The sequence below is a fragment of the Schistosoma haematobium genome, chromosome 3 (assembly GCF_000699445.3).
Source record: "Schistosoma haematobium chromosome 3, whole genome shotgun sequence".
NCBI lineage: Eukaryota > Metazoa > Platyhelminthes > Trematoda > Strigeidida > Schistosomatidae > Schistosoma > Schistosoma haematobium.
The window spans coordinates 34,748,611-34,774,484 of record NC_067198.1 but is presented as its reverse complement, the minus strand read 5'-3'; the positions used below and the strand labels follow the sequence as shown (position 1 = coordinate 34,774,484).

The following is a 25,874-nucleotide window of genomic DNA, read 5'->3' as shown; positions in this document are numbered from 1 at the left end:
TATGTGTAGGCATTTTGTGTATGTGTACACTTTGTTTCCATTATTGTGATTTCTTTCATTTCAGATTACCATCTGCTCATACTTGTTTCAACATTCTTTTATTGCCGGAATATCAAAGTTTGGAAAAATTACAACAATCATTATTACTGGCGATAACACATTGTAAAGGATTTGGAATGTCATAAATCCATCTTGTCTTCTCCTTCTTTCTCCTTATCCTCTCCACAACTTTGTTTTATCATTGGTGGACTACTTTCTTCCTTCTTCTTTTTTCGATTTCCTATAGTTTATCTTTTTTGGTTACTTACGGAATTTCTCTTTCTCTCTTCCTCGAAAGGATACGGGAATTATTAATCAATTACTTGTGTGTTTTTAATTTGTAGCAAATTTTCTTGAAATTCAGTCAACATTTTATCATATTTTTTTGATCGAATGTGTACTGCCAACCTTGTTTGTTTATCATCAATGTTTAATAGTAAGTTCAACATATATAAACACCTACTTACTTATAAATAACATGATTTTTTTGCACATACTTACATATATATTGGCAGCAGACACCAATTATAATTTCATAAAATCTGCTCAAATTATTACATATACAGTGAGGTTTATCAGTATTTGTTATACCAAAAAATAAATGATAACTATACAAAGAAACAGAAGATCAACACAATGTTTTCACGTTTACGTAATGATCTACACTCATCATATTTGTAACAATGTAAACGTACATATGATTTACGTATTCAGTTGATCAAATGAATTAGTCAGCTGATTAAACCATATAATAATAATAATAATAATAATAATAATAATAATAATAATAGTAATAATAATAATAAATATGACACATCTCTTCGATGAATTTAGTTTAGCTTTTTTCTGTCCATTCATCTGTCAATGTATGAACCTGTTTGTTTATGTCAATACGTCTTTCGTTCTGAAATGTCCGGTATACGGTGGGAACACTTGAGGAGACGACTGAATAATTGTGTAACGATTCTCACTGTACATCGTTTTTCCACGAAGAAAACACAACTGCAACATTTAGTCATATGTTTCGATTTCTTTTTTAAAAAACGACAAAATTAAAACGTCATTTTATCAGAACAACAAAATTTAGTTTCATCTTCTCTAAATTATGAACTTTAGTTTTTTTCCCGTTTTTTAGTGAACCTTATATTTGACGCCTTTTTGAAAAAATTTCTCATCTTTCAATGAACGACTTGGAATGTCTTTATAATCAATTTATTGTGTGGATTTTCGTCTTTTCCATGTGTCCTTTTTTCCTCTTTCTCTCTATTTCTCATCTTAAATGACTGATGTAACTATGAATATATTATTTATCGTTATGTGAATACTACTGCTATGATGATCGTTATCAGTAGTATATAATGCAGACACAATTACATATAATAAAAGTGAATTAGAATTGCAAAACAAAATAAACGTTGTTTACTATTTGTCCACGTTGTCTGTCTTTTTCATTCATTGATTTGCCTTTCAATCTCAACGAGTTTCTAGTTGTTTGATTGTACGCTTGTATTGTCCCTTTTTAGGTTCTATTGATATTTCTACACATATAAAGTCTTCTCTCTAGTATGTTTAGTCATTATAAACTGCATTTACTGTGTACGTTGAAATAGTTTAATGTCTGTTGAATGTATGATGTGTTATACCATCGTTAAGATTAGGATAATAATTCTTAATTGTGATGGCTTTTTAACATTTTTAAGTTTGTTGCGTTTTCTAGATCGAAGTGTCGTAATGAAATTATTACTAAAAAGGTTGTTATTTAAGTTTGTTGATGATTTCTATGTAGCCACTTCCAACTAACATGAAACTCGACTATCTTACATGCTCACTTACGACTAGTTTACTACAGCGAACTTGTAAACGTTTTCTTTTTTCCAATTGTCAATATATGACTGGTAATATGTTGTATTTCTCAATAAATGACATCATTTGGTTTCATAGATTGTTGACAATCGAAAATCTAGAAAAGTGGTCTTATCTATTCAACATGAAGACATAATATATTCATTAATATCGGTGATTTTATTGATCAAAATACACTAAGCTAAATCTATAATAGCACCAAGATATTATGGTTGAGTGAAGTGATTGGGTTAAAAATGGGTTCACAAATCGGTTATTGGTTATAAACCTGTTCAATCCTTAATATATTTCTTTAGCTTAGGCTAGATTGATTCTTAACCGAATCATAGTTTTTGTTCAAGTTCAAATTTTACTTCTGCACACAAAATTCAATGAAATTACTCGAGTATTCGAGCGTTCTATGGATCTAATTTCAGACGCCAGTTTGAATGATTATAGGTTTGAATAACAGTTCTACTAAATCTTCATCGGATCAGCCGTTATGTCATTTGACTTTGAATCAACAAGTTTAGGGTTTGAACCCCACCCCACCTACTTTGATGTGGACAGCCAGGTAATTTCATTAGCCCACACCGTTGAAGGACAGCATGAAGTTAAGACGTACTACAGATAACTTGATAAATGATTTATATCTTGCTTCGTTGTACTAATATATTACTTATATTTTATGCCGCTTGAAACTAAACTCAAATGATGAAACATGAAGAATATTCCCGAATGTGTTTTCCTTCTAAAACATTCAAACAGGTTTTCATCTATTATTCATTAATTAAGTAGTTTACACTAAATATTCCTTATTGAAGAGTCGATTGCAAGTGATTTTGTGTTTTATATACTTGTTAATGAGTTATCTAACAGATGTATAGCAACTGTAACTATTGATTTTGTCAATAATATACATATCATAGACTTCATAATTCATTCTCATATAAACCTAATTAAAATAGTGACAATTATGAAGAGCCTTAAAATCCAAGTTTAAAAATGCTTAATATATCCTGGTTAATAATGAGATAGTGAATTAGATTGTGTTCTTGGTTGATAATTAAGATTATTTCTAGATTGTAATACTTCTTATTTACTCATTTCAATGTGCTTTAGTAAAGAAATATACGTATACTTTCCAGTCGAACTTAAAGGTAAATTTATTTCAAAAATGTTTCTTGGTATCAGTCAAGTCTATTATGACAGTCACATTTCGAAATTGGTAAATTTGCACTAAAGCGGTTTTTAAGACCATCCTAATTTACAACTTGTTTGAAAGTTTTAATAATAAGCACTATTAAGTTAGGTTTTTAAAAAAATTATTATCATTGCCTATCTGATCTCTGTCATTGTAATTCTATAGAGGAAAAGTGATCACATAATTGGTAGTATCTTATAGTTAACATCCAACTTCATTCAGATCAACATGAAATAATATATAACATTCTGATTTGTGTAATCGTTTTCGATGAAGCTCAAGTTTTCGATAATTTTTATACTACCTTAAGGAAATCTTTAGACATAATGTCTGGTTTTGGATACTGTAAAAAACCATTTTCATCATAATGGTAACATCGACTTTTTTCTTGAAAAGCTATATCGAAGCCAATCAGCAAAAATGTCGAAGCTATAAAAATAGATTTCCGACAGAACATTAGTTTAATGTACTTTGGAGACTTATGCTACCGGTGTATGTCTTGTTTTAGCTAAGATATATGTAACAGAACGGTAATACTAAATCAACTGGCATATCCAAGCTGTAATACGATAACCTGAATGGCTTTGTAATGGTATTGCACGAATCGGTAATACATATGATTCCTACCCCCAGAATGGATTGTTAATGTTTATCAGAAATTACTCTATATCCATTTTCAAGCAAAGTAACAATGATAGAATGAATAAATAGACTTTGGTGATTGGTTAAACAACAAAATATTTTATCCAATTATATTGTTCTGACGACAGACCAGAATAAATCGAAATCTGAAGTAGGAAATATCGTAAGAGTATAGAATAACAACGACCAGTCACACGAGGATATAACTTTTAGGCTTGCAGGGGAAATCCAATCATCACGTATGACAAACAGTAGATACCTTTATATACTGCTCAAATCGTCCAAAATAATAACGAAAAATTATTTTTTACCATTGTAGTATAAAAAGATGATTGCCACAACTTTCCAAACGGTATATTATTATTTTGCATATTGTGTATAACGGACAGGTCAACATTATCATTCAATCCTACCTGTAAATCTTTAATTCTGGAACGAATCATTACCTGATGGTTTTCTGTTTTATGGACGAACAAATCAAACAGTGGCCCTTGCGTTTTCGCGTAAAATTCATTCGCCTGTAAGGCTACTTCTCATTTTTTCATCATAGCTGATGTCACTTCGCGATGGAAACCGTAACCCTAAATCTGGGTACTTTTAAAAATTTATTTAGGTAACATCAAGATTTCTAGAAGAAGGACAATCTATGCCCATAAGGATGTAGTGTCTAGTACCATGTCAAGCCCATATGTGCTATTTTGGCTTCTGGATGGACCAATTTATTCATTCTCCTTTAGTCACATTTTGAAGTTGTCGTTCATTCGCTTATAAACCTTGATTGTTTCTATGTGAGTGTATGTATGTGCATTTCTTATCCTATCCATTACATATCTGTAGCCTATTTTAGTCTGACTATAAATATTGAGTTACACTTGGTCAGATGGAGTTGGCTCATTCGCCTTCTTCGCTTGACTTTCCGCTTCCTATTCTGAATTTGTGTCTGGATAAACGAGCACTTGAAATAAATCCCTCCAACGTAACTACTATTTAACTTCTTTCTACCTCCATCACACAAACGGGGTTATCCTGGGTAATATACAGAGTTAAATGGAAGATTTATGTTAATAGCATCGTACATTCATCCAAATCGGTGTCAGATCAGCGGGCTACAAAAATGTCGTTTCTATTCTGTATTTACGGACATAGCAACCTGGGGAACGTGTTAATCAGTCCATTATTTATGCCAAATTTGTTTACATTTAGCGATACTATTCTAATCGATTAAAAGCCGGCCTAAAATTTTACATGTTTTTTTCCACGCTCATTCCCATACTATAAGCTTACAGGATAATTTCTACCTCTCCGACCAATAATCTAGATTGTTGATTTCTACTAAACAGACTTTTTTTCATTATCAATTCACTACTCAGTCACATTGTAGTGGACGCTGTTCACAGGATTGTTTGTAAGTAGTATGTAGCTGAATGTGATGTCGAAGTTATCACAGAAAGTTTTCAGTACATTGAGAACTCAGAGTAAGAAAAAAACACTTGATATCCAGACGAGACGATAGTTTGGATTGCAGAACACTGCAAGATGCAAATGGATGATCGAAGACTATGTATGCATATCATGTAAACGCTTGTAATTTTTTACGATATACAATATTTTCACCAATTAACTTGTTTTATTGCATGAGTTGCGTTATAATTCGTATGATAAATGTGATAGTTAATATATTATATCGGTAATAGGAAGTATTCTTTGATATGATAAGCCTTATATGCTAATGAGTAAGAAAAAGTTTCTCATGTTTTGTAAAGCATTATGAATAGGTGTTTGATTTATCAGTGAATTATTATTTTTAAATAGACGAGATTATATTATGTAATTGTCAGAATTTCAATTGGACGTTATTTCCAACTACTACTTAGATGACATAATCTTTTGGTATACACCTACTATATATATTTTTATGTACGGTTTGTAAGTTTAATGTGTATTATAATTCACATTCTATCATATATCTAGTTTTACCCTTTTCAACTTATTGATTCATCTAACATGATTAATAACCATTTTACTTCCTGAATAAGAATTAATAGCATCCATTACAATTTCATATTTATTACTATTATTGCGTAATATTTGGTGTTGAATTTCAATAATGATATATCTATGAAATTATTGGAAAGTCTTATTAGACAATGTATATGAAATAACCTATCCAATTATTTATTTTAATTCACAACATACTTTCATTGTGATATAAAAAAAAGCATAAATGTTATGATAACTACAATTGCTTTTTTGATTGAAATCATGAACCGATTGATGTTAGACCACCTTTGGAAACCTGGAAGTACTGGACGACCGTTTCGTCCTGTTGTTGGACTCCTCAGCAGTGCACACCCATGATCCCGCTCGCGGGATTCGAACCCAGGGCCTTCGGTCTCGCGCGCGAACGTTTAACCTACTGGACCACTGAGTCGGCATCCAGTGGTGATAGTGTCTAACATCAACCAATCCACGAAATTGCGCGATCAACTTTCGTCCAGTGCTTCCAGGTTTCCAAAGGTGGTCTAACATCAATCGGTTCATGCTCTCAATCAAAAACTTAATAATCTCCACAACCCCTATACTGGTAATTGTTTTTTTCATATAATTACACTGCACTACATTTGAATATATCTTTGTATGTATTATTTGAAAATTATGATTATGACGATTCCCAAATAAGATTAAACATGTGTCGTGAATTGCACTGCTAATCACCATTCATCTTATAATGTTTGTGACATAAGGCAATATTGATGCAATCCACACAGGATTCACATATGGCAATAAAAGACTGACCAATTGCAGTCCTAAATATCATTGGTAAGATTCAAACAAGCAACACAAAAATGAATTAGAACTCAAGAATTTTGTAATTTAACGTAAAACATTTAAGTTCTCTAATTTGTTTTTTAGTTAACCAGATAATTCCTTTAGCTTACACATAAAAAACGAGAACTACAATGGTTCTGTATACTTGAATTTATGTTTTATCAATAAGTTATTGTATTGTGTTTCTTTTTCTGTTTAAAAAATTACTTCTAAAATTGATATTATCTTGTATTATTCTTTACATTGAATGCAGATTGCAATATTATGGATTTTAAACCCATAAATGACTTACCAGAATCAACATATTCACAATATGCTTGTTTTGATGTATTGCGTTTAGCTACAGTACGTGGAGCTGAATTAGCATCTTTTGAATCTAGTGTCAATGTTTTAACTAGCACTGCACTTACTGGACTTCAACGATTGCCTGTTCGTTTACGAAGACGCGCTGCAAGTCATCGTATCAATAGATTACCTCGTCGTTTTCATAAACATCATCATCTTGCAAACCCTAATGAGAATGGTTCTAAGTCTGGGGTAAGAGGCTTTTCTTAACTTTTATCATGTTCTGTAACTACCATTTCTTTACTATCAAGTTTATGTTAAGATCATAGGATATTCTATTTTTGTTAATAAATGTTAATTTTCTTCACCTGTAATCGTGATCTCAAGTACAGTTTTTATGGTTCATATTTTTGCACAGTTTTTGCTGTTTTCATGTTGGTTTTTACCACTTTTAGTTTACTGTTTTTTGTATCTCAAGGTCATGTTTAACCAATGGATCTATAGAGTCGTTCCACTTTAATTTTGTCTTCATTTGATATCAATTTTTTTTGCTCAGCTGATTGTTTTCTAAGGTTCTGTCGCATTCATGATAGATTCCAATAGTATTAGACTAATCACGATCGTTCATAATTAGCGATTCCTATAAACCGAATCGAACCTATATCTCAAGTTACCGAAAGTTGTCACTAGCCAATTATTTTTTCAATTTAGAACGCTCTTTATCTTTATCTGCATAAGTAATGAAAGGAAAACTTTGAATGTATTGCTGAACAATATCCACACCAGCCAGGATGTTTTCTTCATTTATTATAGAATAGTTAATCCCTCCTATTTCCAGCGTTTGGTGATTAATCACTTGTGATCTGGCTGAATGGCCGTCGAGTTTTAGAGCCTAGAATATTGTCTAGAGATTGTTGATGTTAGCATTTAGTGCTAAGACATATTGACATACTGATACATTCATCCCGTGATCTTTTCTAAATTTTGAAAGTATATATATACTATATTAAGATATGATTGTTTGTATAATCTAAACTATACCTTGACAAATTCCACTAGTGACTAACTTAGCTATTTTGAGTTAATTTAGACGAATTGTGAAAAACTTAAACAAGTCTAAAGGTTTTACATTTTCAAAATGAAATTAACTTTGATTAATGACCATTTTTGATCGACTTGAATAGTCTCTAACTATTCATTTTAATCAACATAGGACGTGATACAATTGTGTTTATCAGTTTAGGTTGTTATAACTTACAACAATTATCTTTTTTCTATAGTGGCTAAATTCATCTTATTTATTCGAAATCATAAAAGAGAGGATTTTATGTCTGAAATATAGTTGTCATCAATTACGTAAGGAGAATAACATATTCATGTTAATTATCTGTGAGGCCAGTCATTTATAAGCAAAACGGAACATGGTATATACACTCATCAGTTCAAGTTCCCATATCACACTAACGTGGTGATATAAAGTTATTTTAGATAAATCGCAATATAATAGAAGTAGTAAAAAAATCAGCGTTAATCGAAAAGATTAGGCACAGACAATAATTCGAAAAGAGAATAAATTTACAGAGTAAAAAGTATAAGTATTTTATAACAAACATCTGCTTCATTACGACTGGTTGTGAATCATGGTATTCTAAGTCTTCAACAGTTTATTACAACAATCTCACGGTCACGAACCAGATAGCTTGAACAATTAACTACATTGTACTCATTCCATGAAATCCTCGGTCTACATATTGTTTTCTTAATAAACTTCTAGTTTCTGGTCTAATGCAAGAATATATAAGAATATATATAAGAATATATATTCGGTGATTCTTGCATTTTACTTTTTTCAGGAATTAATTTGTTAAAAGAACAATCTGTTGATTGAAAATTTCATGAAATAAATACGTTTTTGTATTTAGTTTCTGTTAAGAATACGCTTGATCGACAGAACAGGTCGGTTGGGAATCCATCCATTCTTTCTCCCTGTATCGTATCTTTATATGAAGTGTTTTTTTTTCTCCATAAATTACTACAATTAAAGTAACTGCTTCTATGAATTTGGTGTTCATCTTGTTGTGTTAATGAGTGAGGTATGGAAACTTGGTCCGATGCATATATATATCCCTGATCCTACGTTGTAGCTGACTGACTGACTATCAATTATGAATATAATTTAGATATTTGTACATTTTGAAAATAAACCAGAAAACGAGTAAAAAAAAGCAGATCTTTCTTTCTTGAAATTTCATTGTTAATTGTTAAAATCTTTATTGCCCCCAAATGCCCTGGTATGGCCGAGAGCGAGATGGGTTCGCCCTCCCTCTCGAAATACTCTCACACGGCCTCGTGTATACAGCCTCTGCCAGGGAAGTCCTACTCACTGCCTTCTCGTGGCTGGGGTGTTGTTTACGAAAATGCGAGGACGAAAAGCGAATGTCCGGCGCTTTAACTGGATTCCAAATCTATGGTGCACATGGGCTCCAGTATCCTGCGGGAACAAATGGCGTATGAACCAATTGTTGGTCACCGGCTACCATGGGACTGCATCTCATGACGATGCTCCACTGCCTTGTGGGTTAGACCTTTAGGTCAAAGGCTCGGGGTGTGGCCCCCCCCAAGATAACCACCTGCTTCAGTCTGGGCACCCGGGCAGTATCGCAGCCCACACGTAATTAATGAACTGAAATTGTGTGGCGCATATATATTTGGCGCACTCCTGTACCAATATATATGTGTTCAAATAATAAAATAATAAAAATCTTTATTATTCTGCTTGCTAAATTTTATGACTCATATGTGATGACAATTAAACTTATTATTATTATTATAGTTCACAGTATTAATTGTTGAATGTCTTTCAGAACCTGTTTTTTTTCTAATTTTTTCTCTTGAAATGAAGACATTTCGAATTAAAAATAAATTGAAATCCCGCCGATATCGTCGGCGTACATTACGTCTTTTAGCTTTACATGCACGTTTTATTACAACAAATAAACATAATAACCATTTAAAAAAGAAAAAATCATTCTGGTTACCAACACATATATGGCATGCTAAACGATTTCATATGATTACAAAATGGGGTTGGCGTTTACCTTATGCACCAACGAATAAAATATTCAAAGCATGTTATAAAGCATCTCATAAGTAAGTTATTTTAATAATGTTTATTAATCAACCTATCTTTAAGGTTATTTATTTGAATTTTTAATTAAGAAGTTAATATCTTATTGGGAAATTACTTTGATAGAAAGTGTAATGTAATATGGACACCATTGCCTACTTACTTACGTACGCCTGTTACTCCTCGTGAAGTAGCATGGGCCGCTCACCAGCATTCTCCATCCAACCCTGTCCTGGGCAGTCCATTCCAGCTCCATAGATGAGTAAAATATTATTACATGTATTATAATGATTGTTGTTTGTGGTGGTTTGTCTTCGAGATAATTCCTTAGGCTTCGTATATTAATCACCCTAATAACCATTATTAATTAAATTCCAACGGTGTATAAATTGAGAAGGCAGCATGAAGCTCGGACTACAGTTTATTATTGCATTGCGCAGATCACTAAGCTAAAAGAACGTCAAACGAATTTGAGCGGAAAAGCTATTACACGCAAGCAAGCGAATACAGAGGCGAATTCCGAGACAAATCGATTAATAATATTAATAATAATTATATATATATATATATATATATATATATATATATATATATATATATATATATATATATATATATATATATATATATGCGGAAGCGATTGATTCATTCAGTGATATTTAAGCAACAACATTTTAGTTGGAGACAGGGATATTTGCGTGTACTGTCACATATTCAGCATACATGTTCATGCAGTCATAATAATAATAAAACGACAGACCATATTTTTACTGTTCGAATAACACTGTTGAATGAGTTAATTTATGAACTTAACAAAATTAATCGAAAACAAGTTTAATTGTAGCAGAGGCGCTGTTTTAATGATTTTCATAATTTAAAGAAGAAATCCTTGAAAATCATTTTTAACTAGTCAAAATTTTGTATTTCATCTTTTCAATATCTTATTATTTTTATTATATACAGGAATTATTTATTTGGGAATTGTAATTATGAGTTATCAGAGAGATCGTAGTAATTTTAATAGTTGGATTCATGAGTTAATGTAAGCTAGACCACTATTGAAAACCTGGAAGTGCTTGACAGGCGTTTCGTCCTAGTATAGGACTCTTCGGCAGCACGCATCCACGACTCCGCACCTATGGTTTATGATAGTGTGGCAACTCATTGACTTCATTAGAAATAATGAATGAATGAACTATGAATGTTAATTCTCTCTTTAATTTCGTACATTCTGCTTCAGCTAAAACCCCGTTTGAGCAATGGTGGTAGTAACCTGGATGAATTTATTTCAGGTACTTATTTACTCAGACAAAAGTAATATGTCAAGCGGAGATGTCAACCGTGCGAACTCTATTTAATCAACACATCATACAACGTTTATGTGTATGAAACATCCAAGAAAGCATATAAATATATATGTTGTATAATGCACATATCATAAGGTCATATGTGTAAATGAAAAAATAAGTAGAAAGATCAAAATAGTTCATTTATCTAAATTATCCAGGCTTATAAAAAAATTCTATATGCTATTATAATCATAATTACTATCGGGTTAATAATTCAATAAGAAATTAACTAATCTTTTGAAATTTCTGTATAGACATGATAATTATTCTCCATGATTGCACTTGATTGTTTGCTTTTCCTATTATATCCCTTGTCTTATCAACTTCTTAAATTCGCTATTCTGTAGAGTATTCAGTATTTAGATTTGTTGAATTTTTGCAACTTGGAAAAATAATTGATTGCATCTCAGTCAAAAATTGTCTATGTTATATTTGCGAAAAATCTTTAAATAGTCATTGTTTTCTTGTTGTTTCAATCAGGATCTCAAATAGCATTGAAAGTTGTGGTTAATCTAGTTGTCTTTATAGATCGATGTATATTTGCAGGTTTAGGTTATCTGGTAATGTATGTACACGATTAGATTAGTCAATCTTCGTAAAAATCTTTAGATTATCCATTTATATCGTTGTTTTAATGGTCATGGCGATATACTAGTGTAATTATAGCTTTCTTTAATTGTAATTCTTGTGTCTACAATTTATAATGCTGACTTAATTAATCATTTGTTGAAGCCAGTATTTCCCCTATCAGTTATTTCCGAAACCAGTAAATTGGTAAAATATATTTACAGTGTTTTATGAAACGATCAAGGTTGTTAATCTTCATCGATTGAGATAGTTGAGACATACATAACCTATCCTCAGTCATCACCCACTTTGGGATATAATGTTGGTTGGGGTAAATGAAAGTTGGAACAAAGCTAGGAGTGGCGATATCGAGACATGGCACCAGTTCATGAATTTGCTTACTCAACCTAAACCATGTTGGTAGATGTGAAATATCCGATTAAGGGTCCTCGTGTTAATCGCAGTCAGGAGTTGAAGACATTGGGTGATATAGTTCCAAATCGGTTATAAAACCATGAACGGATCTACTCCTTGTTTTCTTTTAGATCTTAAGTTTCAATATTTTTTTCCATACACACCTTTCCATTCTACTTTTTACCACTGTATTCTCAATCTTTATTTTTTCTCATTATCATTACTTTTACATTATTTCAGTTTATTTAGTATTTATCTTTTAATTACATCTAGTCGTACTAATCTAGTATTACAACCTGGGCTAACAGATATCTATCTGGATTTTTATCTCTTGTAAAAAAACAATTTGCACGGTAATTTAGAATCTAAGAAAAAAAAATTAAAACATTCATGCACATGTGCTAGTGCAAACAATTCTTAGTTATATCACCCAAAATCTAACCATTAGTTACAATAATTACGATGACCTCAACAATGTGGTAGCTTGTAACTACTTACTTATTTGTACTTGCTCATGTGAACTAACCTTTTTGTTGCAATTGTATTTTTTTTTAAATTTTAGTGGTTGTTTATTGTTTGACGTCAGTTATCTTAATTGTTTCCAAATATATGGACCTGAGAATATGTTAGTGAAATTTTTAAATAATGTATTTCAATTAGATTATCAAGTTGATTCTTGGCTTCCTGAATTGTCCAACATGAAAACTCCTTTATGGTCATGTGAACAAACTGGAATTTTATACGCAACTAATAAATATGTTAAAGATATTTCTCGTCCAGTACTTGGACCTGTTCGAATTCTATGGGGTTCATTAAATTCAGTAAGTTGATTGTTATTTTTCTAAATAGGTATTTGTCATTTGACTGATTATGTTTATCTTCTATATTTTGCTTGATGATTGCAGAATTTCTTATTTGTTTAATTGTTTATTCATACTTTGTAGAGCAATTTGAAGTACATATTCCAGATAATTGAATATTTTACAGTTTTGTGACTTCAGAAACTGTCTCAACCAATTGATCACACATAATGGTTTATGGATTAGTTTCTAATCGACTTTTCTTGTTATTTTTAGCATTGATTAACTGATTTAAATGTTAAGTGATCAGTTATGTTCCAATGAATAGTTGTTTTGAATTTTTGAGGTTGTTGATAGATAATAATGGCACATCGAAATTGATATCGCTCACCTTTAATATTACAAAATATTTATGCAACTCTGACATTAGTTGGTTAACTTCCATATCGAAGTCTAAAATATCTGTCAAAAATTAAGTTTTAATGATTAATTCAGTCAGTAATAGGTTTGCAATCCTTATACTTTTCAATTCTTTATGTTATATAACGAATTTCATTAAAACCATGAACTGGTCGAAGTTAGGCAATCGTTGAAAACATGAAAGCACTGGACGGCCACTTCGTCCTCAAGTGCGCATACCTACAATCCCGCATCTGGCAATCGAACCCAGGAACCCTAGCTTTACTCTCAAACTCTTAACCTCTAGACCACTGAGCCGGGGCCCACTAGTGTACTAGTCTAATTCCAATCAGTTCTCGACAGTGTTCGTTGAGAACCTTCCTCATACTTGACTCAGTTTAGTATATTCAATGAAGTTCAGCAATGCTCACCACCATATACTGACGGTTTAACCACTTTTATTTTTATATCTAGCTTTCTGTATATAGCTGCGTTATTTTAATGAAGCAAAACATATTCCTCTGCGTTCTTGTTTTAACTTTGATTCATAATTGATTCGGCGCTTTCGGTTAATAAGTGGGTCTCTTTAACAGTTACCATATTGTTCTGTAGCAAATTATCAGTCGATTGACATTGGGCACATTTTTAGAATCTTTGGTCTATAAAGCCAGCTATCTTGATATATTTTTTTTGTATTTAGTCTTTTCACTAAATCTCTGTGATATTTGCTGACCAACTTTTATTTCTCACTTATCGAAACCAATTTCTATAACCACTGTTCAATATTTGACCAGTTGGATCTTCCTTTCGAGTTTCATATATTGATTGTAATTGAATTTTTGGAACAATTGCATGATTTTTATTATCATTGTTAGGAGTTTGCGGATATTTCTGAATTTTCAAAGTTTAAATCACAAACCAGTCTTTACTAGATTAGCATTTAGAACATAGAACCACTGGATGTCCGTTTCGTCCTAGTATGGGACTCGTCAGTAAAGCGAATCTTCGACCCCACTACTCATAATCGAACGAAACGACCGCTCAGTGCTTTCAGGCTTTCAGTACTGATCTAGCGAGAATCATTTTGTGATGTAAACTTTGAAACTGATTGATTAGCCACTAAATTAGCAAAGATAATTATGGTCGAAATTAAGTGAACTTTAATTTATATCAGGTCAAACTAGTAGTAGAAATAAGTTTGTATAGTTTTCAAAGAGTTTAGAATGATAATGTGGAGTATTATGTTTTCGCATCACAATCTGAAAATTCTGTCGTGAAACATTTCATTTACTCGATGCTTTATACTAAAGATGCACATAACAGTCAATATACCATAAGGTTGAATTCCTAATCCTAACCCTAAATTCCCTAATTCTAGCCGTAAATCTGTACCCTTAAACAGGAACAATCTGGGTACTTCTAGAAATGTTGATGTTGACTTATAAGGGCTCGAGAAGAATGATGTTTCATACCCATGTAAATAAATTGTATAATCTTGTTTTTTTCAATCTATAGACTGAAAAATATTTGAAAGATTTCATCAGACTCATTAATTATGTAAACTTGGTTAACGCTTTGTAATATTATTGTCTTGTTTTCCACAAACTGTTTATTTGCAGAAACTGTTTTCCAATTTGCTAAGAACCCACTAAAAGTTTGTCCTGTTTGTTCGTATTTCGTTCTTATATTATACTCTTACTCATGATCTTCCCAAATCACTTTGATCACCTAGCAATTAGCTGATATCTGAAGAATCTTCATCAAGTTGATTTTCCCTCCTGTTATACTGACTTCATTAAGCTTGTCAGAAGTTGTAACTTATCAATATGGTTAGTATTAGTAACAAAATATTGAATTGTTTACTCATCTAATGATCTCTTGCTTCATGACGGTTACTTACTTCATGACCTTTATCTGTAATGTGACACAAAGTGGTCACATGGTTCGTGACTGAACTGACTAGATGAGTGTAAATGAGAAGTTTACAATGTTTAAATGTATTTTAATTACTAATAATTGAATCCAAAGGTATAAGGTTAAAATGGAACACAATAAAATGTGATCCACATTTTACCTTGTTAGTCACATTATATACTTCATATTTATATGTCAGCCCCATAGTCTAACCAAGGACATTAAGTATGTACTTGACTGATTAAATAATTATGATTCAATCAGGGAGGGTCAATCTAATCCATTAACCAGTTTGTTGTCTGACTAAAAATATTCACAACGTTTTCACTGTCCAATAGGTGTTGCATTCAGTTCATCCGTTGAGTGGATAACTGCTACGTATTAGAGTGAATTTCTCACCAAATATTTCATTTGAAGAGTCTGGCATTATTCATAACTGTTTGTTATGGGAATGTCAATGTACCGGAAACCAGCACGCCAGATGAACAACGCAAATATGACGAAAGTTAAACCTTGATACGAAATCTCAGTAAAAGTATATCATACTGATGGTTTTGAGGTAATCAATCAAAATTGAGATAGCTCCTCTTGGGTTTTGCACAGTGCTGGATGACTTACATCTTATAATGAACTAAATAAAAATTAGCAATGTTTGGTTCTTAAAATATTTGAAGTTGATAAAAAATACCTGTTATGCAATCAAAAAGTCAACATAAGATGGTGCTTATGCCAAGTTACAAGAAATATCTTGTCCTGGTGCATATTGTGCGTTAAAGTACCTAATATAATTCACCACCAAGGACTGTTAATGTCTATTTGATCGACATTAAATCTTGATGAATTCAGTAGTCATTTTCATGCTAAATTACTCATCATTTTAAATAATGAATTGATTATATACTCCATTTAATATCTAAAACACTATATCAGGCACAGCAATTGTAATAAGAAAAGGGAAAATTTATTGTTCAAATACACTGTCGGATTGATGAACTTTAGATTACGTTAAAGTCCCAAAAGTGTTTTTTGTTTCATTTAGGACTTAAATGTATCTGATATTCACACCCTATACTGAACTCATTTTCGATTCGAACTTCAAACACGTTATCCACTGTGACCAGATAGCTACTGACTTGTTCATTGAGTACGGTGTTTATATCATTTGATATTATTAATTGAAACAATCCGCACAGACAAGATGCTTATAACGACTGGTAAAAATTTAATCCACAATATTAGCAACGGGATAATTCGAATCGGTGCTGGTTATAGTATTGTTTAAATATCCTTATTAAATCCTGTTATTTATCCTCGTTATTTTTTTTATTCTTGTAAAAAAATAAACATTTGAAGCTAAACGAAAGCTTTCGTCATATTTGGTTATGGCTTCATCCAGCAATGTCTGCACCAGCTTGGGAATTACTACAAACTTCTATTAAAGAAGTCAATTCTTTAAATGATACACAATATGCACTTGAACTAGATGATGTAACGGGTTACTTTTGTCGCCTTCGTTTAATCGGTCGACAATCACATGGATTAATCAGTGATATTATTCAATTGAAGAATGGGAGTACACTTGACGAAAATTGGACATCTTGGAATAATGTTTCTACAAGTATACGTGAAGCTGTCTGTGTCCCATCGGGACTTGTTATTAGTCTACAGGATTGTGAAAATTTCCGTTCTAATAGGTAAAGAAAGAATTTTTAAAGAATTTTTTTTCATCAGTTTGACGTTTACAAATGTAATCGATATGATAACAATGAACAGATTGCACTGACCAACACATATTAACTACAATTATTCACTTTAATGTACCTGATTTGTGGTTGCCACATTTTATTATTAAACAAGAAACAACGCAATGTACATTTTAAATAATTTTGAAAGTAGTTGAATGATTGTCTCTAATTGGCTTGACAAGTGAATAAATGAACAATCTATTAGGATTATTCAGATCACCTGACAACATAGATCATAATTCTGAAGTAGAGAAAATTCGAACTCATCGGCTAAAAGCTATACACATCGAATATGAACAATCGAATGAAACAAGGTGTTTATTATAATTCTAGTAAGACTATAATTTATGGATGACCTTTAAGCAACGCTAAAATGACTTTGGAATGTCCACCTATTTACTACGGTTAAATGTGGATTATATATTAGTGTGAGGACTTAGCATTAGGATCTATAGTTGAATGTTACGAATTAGATTTACTGTTTTTATCACGAACTGACATCAGCTATGATGCCAAATTGTTATTTAGCCAAATGAATTTTGCACTGAAATTCAAAACCTGCTATCTTAAATGTGACTGGGTTCGTCTATATATTATAGTCTCAACATGATTATAGGTTTTCTTATTAGTTTTAATATACTATCCTCTTAGTCAACCGACGCATCTGTGTGAACACTAGTGCGATGAAAAAAGGAACATTATTTCCTTTTTGTAACGACATAATGAAAATAATAAAAGTATGATTTTGTAAAAACTAATGAATCAGTTCTCAGAAGTCTCATACACATTGTTCTGGATCTATATAAATATTTGTCAATATTTGAATGAAGAATTTGACAGAAATTAGGCTCCGAGTATATGAAGAACATTATATGCTAAATTTATAAACGGCTGGAATTTAAATCATTCTGTTTCTTACAACAAACTTGTCTGAACCTCTTCAAGCACAAGACTTCCCACCTTTACCACGTCCACTCAATGTCCGTCAGGCCCCGGACTTCCGTGGTACGGTTGAGAGTGGGGAGGGCACTCCCTACCTCTCGAAATGCTCTCACTTAGCCACGCGTATATAGCCTCTGTCAGGGGAGTCGTACTCACTGCCTTCTCGTGGCGGGGGTGTTGATTACGAAATCGAGAGGACGAAAAGCGAATGTCCGACGCTTCAACTCGGTTGGTGGACATGGAAAGTCCATCTAGGGGAGTTGAGAAACCCTGATTGCAAACCAATGATGCACATGGGCTCCATTATCCTGAGGGAACGAATTGCGTATGAACCAATTGTTGGTCACTGGCTACCATGAGACTGCATCTCCTCACCATGCACCACTTTCTTGAGGACCAGACATTTAGGTCAAAGCCTTGGGGTGTGACTCCCCAAGAGAACCACCTGTTTCGGTGTGGGCACCCGGGTAGTATCAAAGCCTTCACACAATTAAAATGAAATGTGTGGCGCATATATATCTGGTGCCTCCTTGTCCCAATATTTATGTGTTCAAGTAAATAAATAAGAACCTCTTCAAGGTGATAATCGAAATCAAAATTATTCTAGAGTAAATAACTTTTAACAACAAAAACTACACTAAAAGATTATCAAATCATTTTCTTATGTTGATTTTAATGGGTAGGAAAATATAAGTCAGTAAGATGTGTATAATGGGAAAGTTTACAATGTGAAAAAAATGATGGATCTGTGTATATATGCACATTCACTTCGTTAGTAGTTATAATTTAGTAAATAAATGCATGCAGCCAGCAACTAATCTACCACACATCTACTCACCTTATATCCGCCAGTCATCTTTAGCGTAGAACCAGGCACATATATATATCGGTCCAAGTTGCCACACACCATTATTACACCAAGATGAACACCGAATTCATAAAGTAGTTACATCAATTATAATAATATGTATAAGAAAGATCGGAATATAAAGATAGGGTTCTTTATTTTGTTATTCTAATTGTCTTATAAGCATGTTTACTTATTATCAAGCGAAAATATGACATCCATTGTAAGAGTCATCTATTATCTTTAACCATAAGTGTTTAAATTGTCCACCTGGATTAGAATGAAGATACGTACAATATATAAATAAAAAGATCAAATTTTTTTTGAAAATCCGTTCACTATCTGGATTTTTGTTTTGTATTGTTGTTGTGATTAATTTATATTTATCTTGATATGATATAAGAATAATCTATTAGAAACAAAATTGTGTCAAGTTTGATATTTTTATATTAGTTGAGAAACTAATGAACTATTCAATAGATTAGATTAGTGTGAAAGAATTTGATTAGAAAACTCATAGCTTAGTTTCTTTTTATTATACAAAACTAGTGTGTTTGAATTCAATTTTAAATATGTAAATAATAGATTACTATATGTAAGATGGTTGAAATCATGAGTCAATTGAATCTAGACCATCATGGAAAACTTGGAAGCACTGGACGGCCGTTTCGTCCTAGTATGGGACTTCTCATCAGTGTGCATCCACGATCCGGCCCCCCACGAGATTCGAACCTTATACCTATCAGTCTCACGAGTGAGCGCTTAACCATTGGACCACTGAGCCGGCATTCAACGGGCGAAACGGCCGTCCAGTGCTTCCAGGTTTTCCATAGTTGGTCTAGCTTCAATTGACTCATGATTTCAACTACTGAAATTAATAAAATCTCCACAAAACCCCCTATTTTATAAACATAAATTATATAGAATGTATCTAGTTGTAGAATATAACAATGGTATATCATTATATTTAGAACTTATTCAATATATTACGTAAGGAATTCTATTATAATATTCAACAGATTATTTTTACTAATCATAGTATTAGGAAGTACAATAGTTTTAAAAGTCAGATAATGTCAGTTAATACTTCATTTAAATAAATGATTAAATGTTAAATGCCTTTATCAGGTCAGTTGATTTTGTCAAATTTTTTGTTTTCATTTTATTGTCAAACATTTTTATTGAAATTTCAATAATAAGATCACATGAATCGTTTTCATTAATCCTTGACCTCAATACACATTTTTAATTGTATACATTCTTTTTGTTGTTGTTGATTATTCACATGTAATAATATGAACTTTCCAATTACATTACATGTTTACTTAAAATGTTATCATTACTATGATCACTTCCATTATTATGAACTGATATTAATTTAGTTTACCTTTTGAAATTTTTGATTGAGATCATGAATCGATTGATGTTAGATCACTCCTAATGCCTTGGTACTGCCAAGATTGGGGAGAGTCAGCTGTCCCTCTCGAAATGCTCTCACATGGCCACGTACATACAACCACTGCCAGGGAAGTCGTACTCACTGCCTTCTCGTGGCGGGGGTGTTGATTACGAAATCGAGAGGACGAAAAGCGAATGTCCGACGCTTCAACTCGGTTGGTGGACATGGAAAGTCCATCTAGGGGAGTTGGGAAACCCTGATTGCAAACCAATGATGCACATGGGCTCCATTATCCTGAGGGAACGAATTGCGTATGAACCAATTGTTGGTCACTGGCTACCATGAGACTGCATCTTGTTACGATGCTCCACTTTCTTGTGGATCAGACTTTTAGGTCAAAGGCTTGGGGTGTGGCTCTCCAAGAGAACCACTTGTTTCGGTGTGGGCACCTGGGTAGTATCATAGTCTTCACACAATTAAAATGAAATGTGTGGCGCATATATATCTGGTGCCTCCTTGTCCCAATATTTATGTGTTCAAATAAATAAATAAACCATTGAAAACCTGGAAGCACTGGAAAGCCGTTTCATCTCATTGTAGGACTCCTCAACAGTACGCATCCACAATCACACTCGCGGAATTTGAACCCAGTGCATTCGGTCGCGCGCGCGAACGCTTAACCTCTAGACCATTGCGCTGTCGTTCGACGGTGTTAATGTCCAACACCAACCGATCTATGATCTCGCATGCTGGATCGTGGATGTGCACTGCTAAGGGGACCCACACTAGCACAAAATGGCCGTCGAGTGCTTCGAGGTTTTTAATGGTAGTCTGACACCAATCAGTCCGTGATCTCAATCAAAAACTTAATAATCTCCACAGCCCCGTACTGATGAATACCTTTTGTATGAATAGTATCACAGTCAAAATGATCTTTTGAAATGTCATTTTCCTTGCTTGTGTGCTACCACTTCTTTATTTAATAAATTCAGCATACATAATATTTTGTAAAATTATTCAAAAAGTTGATCTGGGAAATATTACATATCTGATACAAGTAATCCATTTAATAAATTTGGATTGTATAACAAGGAGATGAATTTTATGAGAACTATGTGATATATCGACGAAATGAATTTCAAAATGTATTGCGATAATGTATTTGATTATAATATCCAAACATTAAAAAATTTATTTTCTTATCCAAATTGTATAACTATTAGAGTGTAGTATCTGTTCTTGGTATTCATAGTTTATCTTAAACGAGCACTCAACTATTTCCTGTTTTTAGTTTATTGACATTCATGTTCCATTCAAAAGTAAGTTTTGTTGCAGCTCGTTTGAGCTTGTAAAGTAATCGATTGTAAGTCTTCAGTATCAAGAACCTTTGGGAAATCGAACTGTTGAGTTTCCAGCGAGACAATGTACCTCGTTCTGATTTTACTGCTTGTGTTACGTCCTTGATCCTCCTATCTAATTATTTACAAGAGAGAACTTGTCCTAATTTAGTTTAAGGCCTTGACGCGATAGGCTACCTAATTTAACCTTGAAGCCAATAATGCATGACTTCGATTTGTGACTAAACAGCTTTGGAGGCAGAAAAACTAAAACTATTCTACCATCCAATTGGATGACAAGCGAGAGTGAGAGAAAACGAATCCATTGGAACACTACTCGAATTATTCCTGATTCAGATTAACGCAAAGACACATGAAAAGGTAGATTACTAACATGATCAAAACACACAAAGAACTAGGAAAATACAATTATGTCAAAACTAAGCATCAGGATAGAAAAAGAGATTAATTAAGGTCACGTTTTAAATTAAAATAGTTTTGGGACTTAAAAGGGTATGACAGTAAATCATGAACTAAACGAAAGCTTATGATTTATAGAAACTAAATGAAGCAATGGCTATCAAAAATCTCTTTCATTGTTCGTCATGGCTTCTTTATTCATATAATCTTATTAGACACTGTCAATATGTTCATTTTAAAGAATTGTTCGCTTTCTGACTATGCGAATAGTGTGCTGCATTATACACAGTTCTATATTTTTCAATAATATATTTTGTAGGCCACGTTTGAAAATTCGTAATCGAAATTGGTCTCTCATGCCAATCAAATTAAGTGACAATGATCCTCAAAATCAGGACCAATTACGTATGAATGAATCGTCAAATAACAAATCTGGTTTCGTACTACCTTCTGGTAAACAATTATCTTGGTTAGATATTAATAAATTCTATCCAAATCACACTAATTCACCTGACCAATTACTCTCAACAAAAATTAATCTGGTATTGGTTTTTTCTTTAATTTTAATATTTTAAATGTTTTACTTGAAATAAATTTCAGTTTTCAGTATAGGGATTTGTAGACTTTGTAGTATTTTCACAGTTGAAATCACCAGTTGATTTAAGCTAAACCACCACTGAAGACCTGGTCGACAGTTTCGTCCTAGTATGGGTCTCCTCAGCATCACACATACACGATCTTGCTTGCGGGGCTCGAACCTAGAACCTTCGAATCGCGCGCGGACGCCTAACCTGTAGACCACTTAGGTCGACTCATGAATTAAACTGTGAAAATACTGCAATCTTCGCAAATTTCCATACTGATAACAATACTGTTCTCACCAGTGACTGGCTTCAGGATGTAACTTCTGGAGTTCTAGTGAGAATCCGTGACCAGTGGAGTCCACTCTGTGTTGGGTGCGAGACAAATATCTACCTCAGGTTTCAGATGGAGGGTTGCTCAAGATCATAGATTGGTTGAAGTTAGACGCTAACATCGTTGGGTGCCGTCTGGCGAACGAGACTGAAGGTTTTGGGTTCGAGTCCCGTATGTGGGATCATGCATGCATACTTCTGAGGAGTTCTATACTAGAACGGGACGATCATCCAGAGCTTTCATGTCTTAAATGTTGGATTAGCGTAGATCGACTGGTGGTTGCAACGGTGATTATAAATGTTTTATGAAAAATATTTTTATATCATGTTCATAGAGAATCGCAATTTATGCGGAAGATAAAACAAGTACAGTGAATTTTTAAGGACTTATTGTAAACAAGGTGAATTGGTATTCTAAGATATTCGAGTAAGTTATTCTTCTCGATTACCCTGACTATAAACAAATGTTCTTTCTTATTGGACTTCGAAAGTGATTGTTTTTGTCTTTAATGGTTTCATACTTGTTTATGTTTCATGTTGCTTTTATTATTACTCGATTAGGAAACTAAAGAAAACAGTATAGATGTTGTTTTGATCCAGAATAGTACACCGTCATTGATTCGTTCTTCACCTGAAACCGTTGGTTGGGATATAATATTACGACGAAATTTTCCACAGTCAGATAATGATTTATTACTTCGTGGTTCTTTAACAGCGCGTGATTTTCTTATAGCTTGTGTTTATCGAGGAGCTGAAGTTGGAGGTCTACGAGATTTATATTATTGGGCGGGACTTGGAACATGTGCAGGTGGACGTTTTGATTCATTTCCAGAAACTTTATGGCCTGATACCTTAGCTGGTCGGAAATCTGCAGAAATTGTCACTAAAGAGAAGTTAAATAAATTGATGTAAATTAATAGTTTATTACTATTTCTTAGTGTGCATAATATGGTTAATGAGAATGATAATAATAATATGGTATAGATTTTGAAAATAACTACAGAATGCACATTAATTTACAGGGATAATCAAGCTTATTTTAAAAAGTAATGGTACGTGATTCATAGATGTTTTAAGTTAAACTCTTGTCACATGAATTTTAATAACATGAAGCAGGTGGATTTTACAATCATAAATGACAGCATTTTATAGCACAACATTTTTACTGGAGTATACCACGTAGAACTTATCAGCCTTGTAAACACAATTATCTCAGTAAGCAATGTGAGAAGAGATTAAGTACGTTAAGGGAGTAGTATGAACCATTTGGCATGATAAATGATCCATAAGACCAAACAGTTAGTAATCAGTATTTTCTTAGTTGTAGGACAAGAACTTCATGTTTTTTAATAAATGGAGTCGCCAATAGCGATTCGATTCCTGTTACTCGGTAATTACAGAGATGTAAAAGTAGAAAAAAATGAAAGAAGAAAAAAAGAGCACGGAATAACAGCCGGAAATATTACTATGATCGGTCAGTCATCATATATATTTTTTAGTTGAGATCATGAACTGGGATCGTGAGTGCGCACTGCTGAGGAATCCCACAATAGGACGAAACGGCTGTCCAGTGCTTCCAAGATTTCAATGGTGGTCTAACATCAACCAGTTCATGGTCTAAATCAAAAACTTAATAATCTCCACAACCCTATACTGTATCATCAGATATATGTTAGCTTTTTTTCTAACCAAATGATATATAGAAATTCTACTTAAATGAATCAGGTTTTGTATTTACATTCTTAAAATAACGGAGTGGATTTTAAAAAAATCAGAACAAAGTTTAAGATTGATGAAGAATAATATAAGGGATCAACCTACGTCATTCATATTGATAATATTTTGTTGATTCCAATTTTTTGTTTACGTCGATTTCTTATAAAATGCCAAGAATTTTCATGCTCCATTTAAATTTATATATATATATCTCTTTTCAGTCGCCTTCCAAGTAATTTACGCCCTGATTTTACTAAATTCGGTATTACTTGTCCATTTCTTTATCCTTGGTCTGAACTGATTACACAAAATTCTATAAGTGTTGGAAAAACAATGGATTCAATTGTTTCATCAACAATTTCTAGTAATGATAATGTAATTACATCTAGTTCAGTTGATAATAATCAATGGTTTGTTCTTCGTGAGCCAGGATTACTTCGTTTAGTTGTACATAGAATGATCATTGGAGAAAATCGTGCTAAATTATCATTACAACAATTGTATAATTATAATTCATTACTTTTAAATGCAATTATTCTAGTAAGTTAATTAATTTATAGTAGTCAATATGATTTTATTCAATATTTTATTATTTTTGTGTGATAATCAATTAAACTAAGTAAGTGTTTACAGATATGGAATAGGTAATAATAAAGATATTCTGAATAAAATAATTACAGAATTCATATCAGTTTATAGGCATGATCAGCTTGACATAGATATCAATATTAAATGTAGAGAACAGAGATGTGATATAAGTCTGTTTTAAGTTTTCTATTTCCCAAATTGTATTAAAGCGATGAAGGGTATCATCTAAGAGCTTTTGATTTTTTTTAAGTAGGCATACTGTTGATGTATGAACGATGTGTTTAAAGTCATTTTCAGTGCCATAACGGATTGATTATAATTATCTACAACTAGAGAAAAAAAAGAGAATCAGAAAGCACCGATTAATTAAAGCAATTATTACTACGATAGGTTAGTCTGGTCTACCATGATACATGTGCTATGATATACTGTTTGTGTTAGATATTATTCAAATTTACTAAGTTTACGAGGGACAATGCGGGTGTAAAGTACTCAGCAGGTAGGGAAGTTTACTTAGTAGGCTCAGTAATAAAAACAATTAAGCATTTAAAGATC

General features: G+C 32.6%; 1 protein-coding gene across 1 annotated transcript in view; it reads left to right on the top strand.

Annotated features, from left to right (window-relative positions):
* Nucleotides 1–25,874, top strand: part of POP1 (Ribonucleases P/MRP protein subunit pop1) — a 62,315-nt gene that overhangs the window by 33,141 nt on the left and 3,300 nt on the right. Inside the window, exons 1-8 of the mRNA XM_051213713.1 lie at nucleotides 3,465–4,515; nucleotides 6,810–7,093; nucleotides 9,744–9,991; nucleotides 12,861–13,119; nucleotides 16,765–17,105; nucleotides 22,421–22,643; nucleotides 23,577–23,923; nucleotides 24,953–25,271. Of these exons, the coding sequence (XP_051069713.1) occupies nucleotides 6,821–7,093; nucleotides 9,744–9,991; nucleotides 12,861–13,119; nucleotides 16,765–17,105; nucleotides 22,421–22,643; nucleotides 23,577–23,923; nucleotides 24,953–25,271 (2,010 nt within the window). The 5' untranslated portion in view covers nucleotides 3,465–4,515; nucleotides 6,810–6,820. Of the gene's footprint in view, nucleotides 4,516–6,809; nucleotides 7,094–9,743; nucleotides 9,992–12,860; nucleotides 13,120–16,764; nucleotides 17,106–22,420; nucleotides 22,644–23,576; nucleotides 23,924–24,952; nucleotides 25,272–25,874 lie in introns of the transcript that reaches the window.